Genomic DNA, 14,273 nt, shown 5'->3' on the forward strand with positions numbered 1-14,273 from the left:
TTGCCCCTCTTTGAGACTATGTCAAAATGATGTTGTTTCAAAGAAAAAGAAAAAAGAAAAATTGCCCCGATGATATTATGGGTATAATGCTCCCTTGAGAGATTTTTTGTGCATTGAAGGCATGAATGATCTCTCAAAAGAAAAAGAATGTTAGATGAAAGATGGAAGAATGGTTAACTTGATGACATGAATGAGTTTGATTGGATAGAAGAGATGGTTGGAATGATTTGTAGATTGATTGAATGATAAGATTGATAGGATTGATCTAATACAGATAAAGTCTGGTTTTGGGAAGGACACGTCCTGTATAAGACAAAGATGATCAAAACGTCTGGTTTCAGGAAGGATACATCCTATATAAGACAAATGATAGATGATCGTGTCTGGTTTTAGGAAGGACTAATTCTATATAAGACAAATGATAGATCAAAATATGATGAAAGTGAAGAATAATTGATTGATAGATAGAATAGTTGATATGAGGAAATGATTTGAGATGGAATTAGAAAGATGTGAGTAGAAATTAAAATGAACTCATTGAGAGTAGAATATGTTAGATGAGAAAATGATCTTTGAGATAGAATCAACATGATGAGATGAGAAAATGAAATGATATGATTGATGATGATAGTGAATGATGGTGATGAATATTCTTCTTTGCCTTTCTTCATAGTGCAATACATTATCATCGTTGAGCCTTATTATGTAACAAATTTGAAGCCTAGTGTACACAAAGGTATAAAGAACCAAGATGTATAGATATCTCACTGCAAGAAACAAACACGTAGCAGACAAGGAATGAACCCTCCATTCTGGGAATTACACTAGGGGTTGAGGTATATGTGGCATTCACAGGCTGAATGCTCCTATCACAGACACCCACTATAACTATTGCCCCATAACTTCATTGGTTCACACCACAAATAACAAACAAATAAAAAGATCATGCCCATCACCGCTCCTCTAGTCACTTTTGGACATCCTTGAGTAGCATAGAAACATGATCTTCGCCAATTGATAAAAGATAAAAACCAAATTAGACAAAACTCAACAGCTAGACTGACTGTGCCTTTGCTTTGATTTGTTTGATGTGATGGTTGATAATGTCTAGTTTCAGAAGTTTTGGACCCCGTGTAAGACCCATATGTCTGGTTTCGAATGTATCTGATTCTATTTAAAACATGATAATGATCACGTTGATGTGGATATTGGCGATAGATAATACTTGATCAGGTTGGTTGTAGATGTTTGATAAGATAGTTATATCCTTTGTTGAACTTTGTGTGAAGTGTTGTTGGATATCTGTTAGGGTATTTGAATCTCGTGAGACATTTTATTGCAAGTTTTGATTGTTTTCAAATTTGGGAGTTTTGTGGATCATTTTGAATGTTTTTGTTTGATTTTTTTATTTTCTGATTTTTAAGTTTTTTCAAGATGAAACATGAATAGCCATCAATTGATAAAGATAAGGTTAAATAGGAAAAAATCCAACAGCCATACTGATCTATGTCATTGTTTTGATTGTTCGATGATCGATAAGAATGTTTGGTTCCAAAGATTGAGTGCCCCGTATAAGACCAATTTGTCTAGTTTCAAGTGTACCCTTCCTTGTATAAGACATGTTGATAGATTTTGATCGATGGATTGATTAACAAGACATGTGATCAGTTTAATTGTAGACTTTGAGAGTTTACCTATTGTTGATCTGATTGGATGGATGGCCCATGCTTTCTTATTTTGATTTTCAGATTTGTTTTTTTATTTTCGATTTTGTTTTTATTTTCAATTTTTATGGCTTTTTTCAAGACATTTTGTGATTTTTTATTTTTTCATGACATTTTTCAATGTTTTGGATTTTTTTATGTTTTGCAAATGTTTTTTGTATTTTTTTATTTGTTTGGATTTTGATTTTTCAATGTTTTTATGGTTTTTTTTCAAGACTTTATCCAATTTTTAGGATTTTTTCAGTTATGCCCTCAGTATGTAGACCTATGATGACATGATAATCTAGGTGATGCGTATGGAGACAACAAATTTTTTATATGAGTTATGCTAACACAGGATGCATGATGAAGATGCAATTCCTATTCAAACAAGGATGATTGTGTGCGTCTTTCATTCTGAAATGCACTAATTGGATTAAACGTGCGAAACATTTTAGAGATAGGAGTTCAATTCGTTCTCAGAAGATCTTAGACCATCCAACCTTACACACTATGTAACCAAGATTTATGAATGGAGGGGCAGAAAACTTCTCCATCAATTCTTGAAACTTTGATCTTCTTTCAAGCCCATGTGTGTGCACTTGGATTCATTCTGACTCTTATTACCATCAAAGACCCTTGGAATCCTATGCGGCTAGCTACATGAGTTATTCTGACTTCAAAATAAACCTGGATAGAGCCTCGTTGCCAACAAGCTTTAGGGCTTCGACGAGGTTATACACCGTAATCTCTCGAATATTGCTTCATTGCCAGCAGGCATCCAGAGCCCTGATGGAGTTACTTGCATTTTCCCTTAGTCAAGCTTTATTGCACATTTTTGCATGATATTTTAGTTATATATTTGTTTTATTTTTCCTTGAGATGGGTATTGGCATAACTTTTTTTTTTTCTTTCCTTGACTTGTAAGTAATGAAACCTACTTGGGTATGACAATTACAGCAACGCTGAAGCAGAATATTGGATTTTTCACTAGCCACATGACCAACTGGTATTTGAAATGACTTAAGAGTGTTTGATTAATGTGTGAGATAGAGCAATCAATAGAATTGGGTAACAAGGCTCAATAGTGAAACCTCTACACAACCATGAATAAAGCTCAATCTAAAATTATTATATTGAGTTATTATATTTTGTAAGAGTAATTTTATTTTATTCTAAAATTATTTAAAATACATATTTTATTTATATTTTTTACTTTAATTCATTAAAGAGTTTTATTTAAGAATCGTTTTATTTTACTTTAAAATTATTTTAAATATTTATTAAGAGTTATTTATTTATCTTATTTATGAGTTATTTTAAAAGTTTTAAAAATTTTAAATGTATATCCCTGCTTTGATAATTTCAAATCATTACACTTCATCCCTTATAATATTACAATTTTTTTAATATAAATAAATTAAAAAATAAAATATTAAATATTAAATATTATTATTAACTATTAAAATAAATAAATTTAAAATAAAAAATAAAATTCTATTAATGTGAAAGATAAAACAATAAAATTATTATGAAGGGATGTGTTAAAATAATAAAAGGAATACTATTATGAATGATAGAGAAAAATAAATGAATAATATCACAAGTCATAAGTAATATAATTATTCAAACTATTCCCTGGTTCAATTATTAAAAATAAAATTAGAAAATGCATGCAACTAATATTTTTTTAAAAATTAGTAATTAATTTCTACGGCATTCGAAAAACGTTGTGATTGATTCTAGAACACAAGAGAGGCAACAGCCCTTCACGAGTCAATATGAAGCTTCTTTTACTCCCTAAAGTCTCCCCTTTTCAATTTATTAAAATATTTGGTTTGGTGAACTTTTTTATATTCCATTTAACCATAATAGTATAAAGAGAAGAATATCAGCAGCTACTAACATTTAAAGATCAACTCCTAATCTATATAGGGATTGTACTTTATTTTGGATCACGTTTTCACTATTGTTATATAGAATTAAATACAATTGTTATAGATGTTATTCTGATTTATGTATTTAAGTACCTTTAAAGGAAGGTGGTATGAAGGGATGTTGTTAGAGAATTTAAAAGGTGAGGATTTATTTTATTTTAATAAGTTGTTTAGAATTTTGAGTTTATATGATGGAAGTGACTTAAATCAATTATACATTCACAAATTTGAATGAAAATAGCCACAAAAAAAAAAGTTGAACCAAATTCTTAAACATAATTATTATGAAAAATCTAAAAATAAAATCAATTTCTAAAAATGAATATCTAATAAATCATAAACCAAATTTAAATTAAGACTTGTCACTTATTAAGTCCTAAAAAATAATACTTTGAAAGACAAACAATACTTTTCATATTATATCAAATTATAATATTTTCATAAATTCAACTCTAAACTTTTTGAATCAAATTTATTAGTCCATATTTATAATCTACAAGTCAAAAAATTTAATTTAAGAACACAATTAAATCTTAATAAAATATGTAAAGACAAACCTACCAAGTGAGACCAAAACATATAAGAGACTTTTATCTTTTATAGTCCACAAATTGTAGATTTAGACATATATGAACACCAAATTGAAGTGACGTATCACAATCAATAGGTATGCAAGATATATGAAAATGCGAGAACAATCGACAAGCTTCTGCTGCTGACCTGCATGTCACTTAGTCCGTACGTCGACTTTTACCGGTCATAATAACAAAATAAAACCACGCCTCTTCTGTTTGCAAAATCACGCCCACAAAAGTCGACCGTCTCATTCCTGTCTATTCACTTCTAGAAATGAATAAAAAAAATTGAATTTCGACGTCGACACCATCACAAACATTATATCAGCAATATAACAAATCACAGCTCTCTATTCTCTGGTTTTATCAAAAAAATTCAACAAACAAAAAAGTCATTTAACTGTAGATATAAACAAAACAAAAAATGGTAGATGCTGGTCCCTCCCCGCCGGGCGACTGAACGGTTTTTTTGCAGCAGATTTTTTACAAAATTCGGTCTGAGAGAGGCGGAAGACGTCTGAAGTAATTGAGCGGCGAAGAAGGCAGAGGATCTCTGAATTTGGGGTGCCGGAAAAGATAGAGACCCAACAAGATCCCGATGACCCGAAACGGAGTGACGTAGAGCAAAACTGCAGTGAACAAACAGAAGAAAAGAAAGATGGCTGTGGCCCGAGGATCTCTCCAGCTTAACAGAGCCCCGAATCTCTCACCCTGGCTCGCCAAGTCGCCCAAAACGGACTGAATTCGAGCTGCGAGAGACCGAAGTCTGTCGTATCTCATCCGTACAGTCTCGGCACTGCGTGAGGTGGGGAAAGTGTCGAACTCTTCGTCCAATTCGTCTGAATTAACTGCCTCCACGCATGACAGACGCGTGTCCATGTGAGGGGGCATGCGAGGCCTGTGACGGTAATTCCATGCGCCGATCAGGAACATGTAGAGGAAGATCGTGGGCAGTATGAGCTCCGGGTACCAGAGGAGAATCAGGTATAGGAGTTGAAAGAGCACGGTGGTTAATGGATTCTTCCACTTGCATATCTGATCGAACCAGCAGAAGATTGCGACTGGACCGGACAGAAGGTTCATGATTCTGAACCAGTTGGCTTTACTGCGACGCATGCTGAACATGTGGGTGTCTGTGTCGAGCATGAAATGCACCACTTCTTGTCTTAGGGCTGGCTCCGAGCGGGCCAGTCTGAAGCTCACGATTTTCATGGCGGTATGCCTCAGAACGTCTTGCTGCACCACTCCCAAAGGGTAGAGATAGTGCATTTTCGGTAGAAGAGGCTGGGTGTACACATGCAGAACGTTGAGAAGAGAGAAGGAAGAGAATCGAACCGCCAACTCGATTTCACCCATCTTCTTGATTCCCGAGGGATAGAGGACTAAGAGCGGGTAGGAGTTCGTGTATATTCGGTCGCTCTCCAGCGTCGAGATTCGAACTCGGACCTTCCCGATGCGAAGGTCCTTCCGAGGCTTGCTGTCCTGTTGTTCTTCAAGCTGTGAGTTGTCGAATACGCCGAGCGTGAGAAGCGTGCAGGGGTCGTAGATTTCCCAGGTGTATTGCTCGTTCCATCTGGGATTGAAGTTGTCCACCACGGTTCGAGTCCTGATCCACTTTTGCCCGTATTTCGCAACACAATATGCGTCTGTAGACCCGCGCCCGCCTTTCGACTTCATGGGCAGGAGATTCTTGGCGCCCAGAATGCCCACCTCCAACACGCCCAATGGCGGCTTCCACAACTGCTTCGCAGTCGGCCTGACATCGCTCGTCAGATGCGCGGCCTCATCTAAGACATGATACCCACCTTCGAAACACAGACGAAGATGAAGCCTGCCATTGTATTTCCCTTTCTCTTTCTCTTTCTCTTTCTCTTTCTCCTCCTCATCCCCGCCGCCGACTTTCCCCAGGCTCTGCAAATTGAACCACAGGGAACTCACCTGCCTGTGGTCGAAGCGCCGTTCTATTGCATGGAGAGAAACCCTGACATACCCAATGACGTTCACGTCGTCCTTATCCTTGTCCTTGTTTGGCGTCCCTGCCTCCATGACGGTTAATATCAGCTCCTCCTCGAACGGCTCAGCCGCCACAAAAATGAGATCCTCGTTCCAAAACGGACAGGTGCCAGTTCCTGTGCTCTTGTTGGTGGCGGCGGAGCGTGTTCTGAAAGACTGAGGGCCGAGTTGGGCTTTGACAGTCAGTTCCGTAAAACGAGCTCCCCCCGGCTTGATGTCCTGCGCCTCGATCACATTCACAAGCAGATACCAGAGCTTGGGCGAGAGATAAACTTTAGAGCGCGTGTGAATAAGCAGACCACCCGTATCGGACTGCCAGGCCTCAGGAAACGCCTCGTCCGCCTGCGTGCCCATCCAGACGGCCACCATGAAATCGCCCTTGGCTCCTTCGCCCTCAAGCCTATACCACTGCGGCGCCAGGGGGCTGTCCGGTGGTACTCTCGTAGGAATCTCCTGCAAATCAAACGACACCAGCCCTAAAAAATCGTCCTTTTTGCCAAAATCTTCGTCCCAGAGACTGATCTCCATTGTGGATGAGCTCAGCTTGTCTTTAGAAAGAGCAAAGACCTGATCCCAAAATGGATTCAGGTTCCTGGAAACGGTCCGCGTGCGAATGGTGTGGTTTCCCACTCTGATCTTGGCATATGGATCGGAGCTCCCGTCGAGGTCCCTGGCAGCCAAATCTCTGGCCTTGAGAACCCGCACGTAGAGATAACCCATCGGTTCGACCAGATCGTACGTGCTGTTTCTGTCGCCATTGATGGAACCCAGTGACCGGTTCATGTCCTCCAGGGCGTAATCCACAGGAACTTGATCCTGGTGGCGAAAAACAGGTTGATGGTACTTGGGTGGCGCCGCCGCCGCTTCCCCTGCCTCGGAATTTTCTTCAGTGGGATGAGATTTCTCTTCCGGTGGATTGAGACTGGGATTGGGATTTTCTTCTTTTTTCTCTTCTGCTGCACCTTTGTCATCGGGCGGAGGAGTTCCTGATTCAGGATTTTTCTGCTCTTCGACAGGAGGAGGCGGCTCGTCTTTCTTTGCTTCTTCTTCTGCTTTTGGGGCTTCTCCATCTGGCTTGGCTTCTGTCTGTTGGGCCTCCTCGGGATTTTTATTATCCTCTGGTGGTGGCGCAGGCTCTTCGTCCAGATAATATATCTTGAGGCCAAGCTCCCCTTTGACTTGAGAGAAGACGCTCCTCTTATCCAGGGGATAATATATGAGCTTCTCCGACCCCTGCTTAACGAAGCTGCTCCCATAGATCTTCAATCGCCCGAGGAAGTTGCTCCGCTTGCCCTGCTTCTTGTCATTGAGGACATTGATTTCCAGAAGCTCTGAAGGCATGGTTTCGGGATCATGGACCAGAAACTCGAGCTTCTCATCCCATTGAGGATTCAGTTCCTTGAATTTGGTCTGAGTGCGCGAGCGCTGGCCATCGAATTCTGCAATGACATAAGGGCTGGAAGTGCCCTGCCCATCCTTGGGCATCAAATTGTGCGCATTACAGACTTCCACAATCAGCTTCCTACCCATACTTTTTTGATTGCGTGCCTCCAAACAACCACTTTTATTTTCAATCTTTCGCGTTAAAAGCCGGCAAAGCAAATGGGGAATACAATTCCTATTCTTGGTAGGTGAGAAGAATCAATCGTGCACCTTACTCGGGGTCAAGTCGACGTAATATGAAGAAACGAGCAGAAAACAAGAGTCTGTGAGAGATTGGATAAGGAGGGGGGCGAGGAGAGTTAAAAAATACAAAGGGAGGGCGTGCGCAGGTTTGTGCACGTGCCAACGACTAGAAAAACAGTGGGCATCTAAAAGGCTGCGGATGAATAGAGGGACAAACGACTTGAGCGCATTCCAAGGAGCCTTGTATTCCTCCAAATCTCAACCGAAACGAGGCATGCTTTCCATCCGTCTCGCGTCACCACACGCCAATTGAGGCAAATCGAAAACCACGACCAACTTCCAACGTAACCTTTGCCTAAAATATTCTAACTAAACAGGAAATGTGGCTTGCATGATATTCTTCTAAGTATGCCAACACTTTTAGTTGAGTACAACATCGCATTTATACACTCCGCTCTGTCAAGACTTTGTCGGCCCTCAATTAAGACTCAAAATCTGAGCTCCCTGGCATAAATGTAACGGTCAAAAGGTTTAACTGATTTTCAAAAAAAAGGTCATACGTCCATCAAATTTAACAGTAGCCATGCCGGCTAAAACCTTGTGAAAAAACAAGTGATTGTGAAAAACCAGGTAGTCTTTCTTAATCAGTAAGTTTCTGGGTCCTGATCTTGAAGGTGAAAAACCTACCCTTTGGGCTGGGATTGAGGCTCCACATTGGCACGACATCGCCGTCATCCTCCTGAGATTTGAAGCGACAGGAAACTAAAATATTACTTAGAGATGTGTGGGAAAAGCTACCTCGTGATTTCACGGCCAAATGTGTCCGTTAAGCGACACTACGTGGAACTGTTGCGACGCCATGCCAGTTGCATTAAATGTCAGAGTCGATTAGTAATGTTGGGGTGGGTCCCTTGTAGATGCCATTGCGGCAAAGTATTTGGCAAAGCGAATCCGCGCATGAATAATACTGCTGCTGCGCACTCCGAATCAACCTGTCTCTTCTGTTATATTGTGAATTTCTGATGCGTGAAGATTGAGAAGAGCAGCAGTAGCCTTGGAGAATCAACGGAAAACTTGAGAATAAAGGAAAGAACAGAATTCTGGTGGGGTTGCTGCGCCAGCTCGTAATCATGGGAAGAAAGCACGTATATTGGGAGTGCGACAGTTAATTGCAAATGTCTCCTCTTTTATGGCCGATAGAAAGTAGGAAAGATTTGCATGCTCAGGTCTTTCCACATATAAAATCAATTATTTATTTAGCTAGCAGAGCAGTGTAGAACTGGTATATTGGTAGGTACCCACTGCAAATGAACAGGACATCATATATGCTCATAAAGTGCTGTGATTTTTGGAGATTTGATGCAATCCACGTTCCATAATATTATTTTGTGGGGAATATGAGAGTTGTTCTGAACATCAACCTTTCTCCAGTGGTCCATAAAACCTTCCTTTTCCTCTCACACAGTTTGGAGCATCTATAGCTTTCTACAGAATTATAGAGGAAAAAAGTTCATCATTGTATTTTTTCTTTCCCATAAAAGCCTTCATTATGGAGGAGAAAAGTGCATTGTTTTTTCACTTAGAGGCTTTTGGGAAAAAAATAATTATTAATATGTTATTTCTATTATTAGATAGATTTATTTTAAGTGAGATAGAATTATAAGTATGATTGTATTTTTTTGATTGAATGTGATTACATTTCATTTTTTGAAATTTAAATGTTAAACTATTATATATTTGCTTTTACGTCAAAACTTTCAACATCAAACAAAACTGTTTATTGAAATAAAAATCATAGGTTATTGGTTTCTAGAAAGAGATTTTAAAAGAGAAAGGAAGTATTGGCATTGTTTTTTTCTTAGAATCTTTGTCTCAAATGCATTTGTGTTAATTCTTAATTTGTTATGTTTTGGATTCAAATTTTGAAGAAGATAAATTTTGTTAATATTATTAATATATTATTTTTGTAATTAGATAGATTTTTTTGACATAAATAAAGAATTATAAGAGTGATTGTATTTTTAGGATTTAATAGTGTATGTGATCACATCTTATCTTTTGAAATATAAATTTTGTTGTTTTCAAATTTAGTAATTTTGAAATTCGATCATTATCTATTTTCTTGTATGTCAATTTAACAAATAGGTTGTTTATTTGAATAAAACCCATAATTCATTGGTTTTATATAGGAAAGAGACTTCAAAAGAGAAATGAATTATTATTGCTTTCTTGTATTAGCACTACATGAATAGGCTAAAATGTCACTTCATTCTAGTAAATCTTACATCCATCTTATCTACTTTTGATCTTGTGGAAATGAAAAGGGAGTTTTACTAAAAAGGAAATCTCCTAACACTTTGATTAAGAGGAATAAAAAATAATTTACATCATTAATCTTATTAGGAAAGACGTCACAAATCGTCTTATACATATAATTTCAACAAGGTTCTAGCATAACAACAAATATCAAGAATAAATAAAAGAATAGAATGTTAGGAAATTTCTTTCCATACAATGACAATTTCCACATAACCCAAATAGAGAAATCTATGCAAATAACTATTTAGAATCCATATGTAAACAAGTATTCAACATACCATCAAACATGACACAAGATATACCCTGGGAAAACCCACAAAGTGGGAAAACCCAGCCTCCAAAAGCATCCATCTCTCATGTATTATTCAATAACGAAATCATTATAATACATCTGAATAAAGTCTTCATAAACACTTCAGAATCTAAAAATCTCTACAAGCACTCCATGTGACAAGCATGTAACCACACATCTCATTCCATAATTTAAACCTTGACAAGATATGCTCTCAACCCCTTAGCCAAAATGGCCAACTAGCCAATCTTAGACAGCCACCTAGATGTGTTTTCTTTAACAGAATTAAACTCACACAAAACCACTAAGTGGTATTACATTAAGGCATGTGATTAATACTATAAGATTACAAAACCATTAACCTCTCATTTAATATCTGCACTAAGTTTTTCCAATATTAAATATTTTTCCCATGTGAAACCTTGCATTAAATATTTATCACAATAATATATACAACACATAAAGTGGCTCCAAGAATATAACCCTATGTGATGTGTGTATCCCTAGATCCCCTCAATGAACCACAAATTATAATAAATTAAACATTATTAAATTATGCAAGGTGTACAATAGCCTTTTTTTTCTAACATAAAACATCCACACAATAGAGAGTCACAAATATCAACTAAGAAAAACCTTTTGAAAAAAACCGCCTTTAAAGAACTAGTACCAATATCTTATTAGCAGCAAAAAAGTTACAATACATTATTAAACTCTAATAAGCCTTCATGTGGAGATCAACACTCTCATTCAAGAAGGAAACCATGCAAAATATAGCCTTCATTGACTAAATGAACAACCATTATTGCATTCCTCGTGAGAGTGATCAAAGAACAAATAAGATCTATATGTTTCACTCCATGTTCTTCAAGATCTTCTCAATAAGAAACTCAAGCCTTTAGGAACTTACCATGAGTTTCACTCACTATGAGCATGTATATAATTGATGTTAAAGCTCCATACCAAGCTAGCTATCTATAGGAAAAAAAAGAGCAACAATAAAGGAAAAAATAAGTTTTCTTGCCACCATTATTTAATGCCCCAAGCAACAATAATCAATGCACCTAAGTATATCACAAAGTTGGGCACCCAAGTATGCCACTAACTCCAAAAAATAATGTGTTCTCCAAGGTAACTCAATTGTACTCTCCAAGATTAGCACCCAAGATTGGTTATCTATATGATCCAATCATTAAATTTTATTATTGTATTGGAGGTCGTATAAATCATATACTCACAAAAAATTACCTCCCAACTATGAAATGCATTTATCCAATAAAATCTACAATATCTCACACAAAAAACCCTTAGGAAATTCTTAGCTTTTGTAAAGTGTAGCATGTTATTTTGGGATCAAGCATAAAATTATGAAATAAAAATTATTTATATGCAAGGTGTGTAACACCTTATCCCAACATTCTCCCACTTATTGTATATATTGCCTAAGGTTCCAAATATAGACCAAAAAAATGTTTAGTACAATATGTAGTCATCTTGTAGGTTGCACAATCCAAACTCTTGGTTTTCCACATGTTTCTTTAAAGCAATTTTAGTGTCTACAAACTACACACCAATGTACATTGTTGTATATTAAAAAGTAAGATCCTTTGCCATGTAGTGAAGTCCTATTTCAACTTGATATCCAATACACACTCCAAATCCAATTCTCCTCCTTATAGGCCTAAGTAGCTATCATATACGTATTTATAAAAAAAAAAACGTACAAATGTTAGCCCTTCAAAAGTATATGAATTTGATTTTAATTAATGTGACATTTAATTACCCATTAAGAGAATTTATAAGGAATAAAATAGAAATCAACAAACCATAATAAATAAACACAACACTAGATGTACATGGAGAGTCCCTTTGATAAAAAAAATATCCACAATTAAAGAGAGACGCTAATCTTCAATAGAGGATTACATATGCAACACACTTTCTCCCTTTAGAATTCATATAGGTTATATAGTTATGAAATCTCTATAAAACTCACTACTATTACCCCCCATGCATATTCATCTATTAATAGGCACATACAAAGGGTGGTTTTATAATACCATGAAATCTGAACTTGTAAGCCAATAAAAAAAATATAAAAAATACCTAAAAGGACAAAAAATGGTCAAAAAAATATGCCCCCAAACCCCCTCGCATGGCACAACATATAGCTACACTCCATGTAGCCTTGAACTCTAATTGAGGTGTCAAGGGGTCAAGGGAAATCTTGAAACCAAATAATCACATCCATGGGATTTCAATTAAATATCACACAATTCTAACAATAAACTATGTCTACTATCAAAATATCAACTATAGCATATTTCTTGCTCATCCAACTAACTAAACCATAAAATAAGATCACATTTTCATTTATAGACCTCTTGCTATCCACATCTCCTTCCCAAAAAATATATGAATTCTCATATACCCACTATGCTTGCATTCTTCCATTCATCCACACCCACGATTCCACACCCACACTCCATCATCCATCATCAGGTAAAAGCACAAAGTTGTGTTGACCACACTTTTATAAAGGAAATGGCCAATGCTAATTCAACTTTTTAAATTGAATCAATAAAAAGTGAAATAAATGTTTTAAACTTTGAAATGATGTAAACTAACAAATGTATATTTTTTTGTGTATTTTATGTTTGTAATTTTTCGAAAAAATTAAAAAATTATTTGAATATACTTTCTTATAAAGTAAACACTATTTAATTTAGTTGCTAACAAAATCTTGAAATTGAAGTTACATGACTCATCACACTTTATATAGTAAATTATACCTTTTTTCTTCAATTGTTTTGTGTATATTGATAACTTGAAACTTCAATGCAAAAATATATTTTTAACTATTTTTTATGTATATATATTTTTCAATAAATTTGAAAAGTCATGTGTACTGAAATATAACTCTTTTCATTTGGTGTCACCTTTTTTTCTTAATTATTTATCCAATTTAAAAAATAATTATATCATCTTGACATAGACTCTATTCTCTAGTGCATTTATTTATTTCAAAAAATTTAAACAAATTTTAGTATTTTTTCTTTACAAGATAATCAACCTTATATTTTAGTGTTAATGACCTACTTTCAATAAAAAATAAATTATAAAATATAAAAACTAATTAAAATATTAAAAGATATATTTTTTTGAAAATTCACTTTTGGATCTATAAAAAGGTATTTTTACATTTCAAAAAAAATACTATTTATAAGAGTTGTTGAAACATCAAGTTTTTCAAAAAAAAAAAAAAATTTGGTAATTAAACCCAAAGTAATATAAAATAGACATTTAGTAGAAAATTCCAATTGGAAAAGTTGTGGCCCATATATAATATAGCTATAATGAAACTCTATGGACCATATGTTTGACTAAAATTAATTTTTAGAATTATTTAAATTCACTTATGTTAATAAGTTGGCCTGAAATGTGAAACAATTTTGTGCTTTTACCCCATCTCAAGTTTGGAAAATAAAAAAATCCTACTTCTAAACTGCCAAATCATTTATCGACATCTCAAATCCCTCATCAAAATCAACCATCAAGTTCCTAAAATCAAAAACAAAAATCCCACATTCACCATGTCCTAGAAATGGCACTTTATCATAAGTACTCTAATGACACTCTATCGTGCAATGTATGCATTCAAATAAGGAAAACCCTACTATCATCAGGGATCACAATAACATCCATGGGTTATATCAAGTGTCATGATCCTTGCAAGGAAACTCCTCAAGGTAGGTTATTATTGGCATATCATCTTCCCTATCCACCTTGATCTTAACAAAGACTAGGG

The 14,273-nt window shown here is 35.7% G+C and overlaps 1 protein-coding gene across 1 annotated transcript; it reads right to left on the minus strand.

The window, feature by feature from the left end:
- Positions 1-4,548: 4,548 nt before the first annotated feature.
- On the minus strand, positions 4,549-8,054 carry LOC131045308 (multiple C2 domain and transmembrane region protein 5). Its single transcript, XM_057978876.2, has one exon. The coding sequence runs from the start codon at positions 7,756-7,758 to the stop codon at positions 4,699-4,701; it is 3,060 nt and encodes a 1,019-aa protein (XP_057834859.2). The 5' UTR covers positions 7,759-8,054; the 3' UTR covers positions 4,549-4,698.
- Between the last annotated feature and the right edge of the window lie 6,219 nt (positions 8,055-14,273).

The sequence above is a fragment of the Cryptomeria japonica genome, chromosome 3 (assembly GCF_030272615.1).
Source record: "Cryptomeria japonica chromosome 3, Sugi_1.0, whole genome shotgun sequence".
Lineage (NCBI taxonomy): Eukaryota > Viridiplantae > Streptophyta > Pinopsida > Cupressales > Cupressaceae > Cryptomeria > Cryptomeria japonica.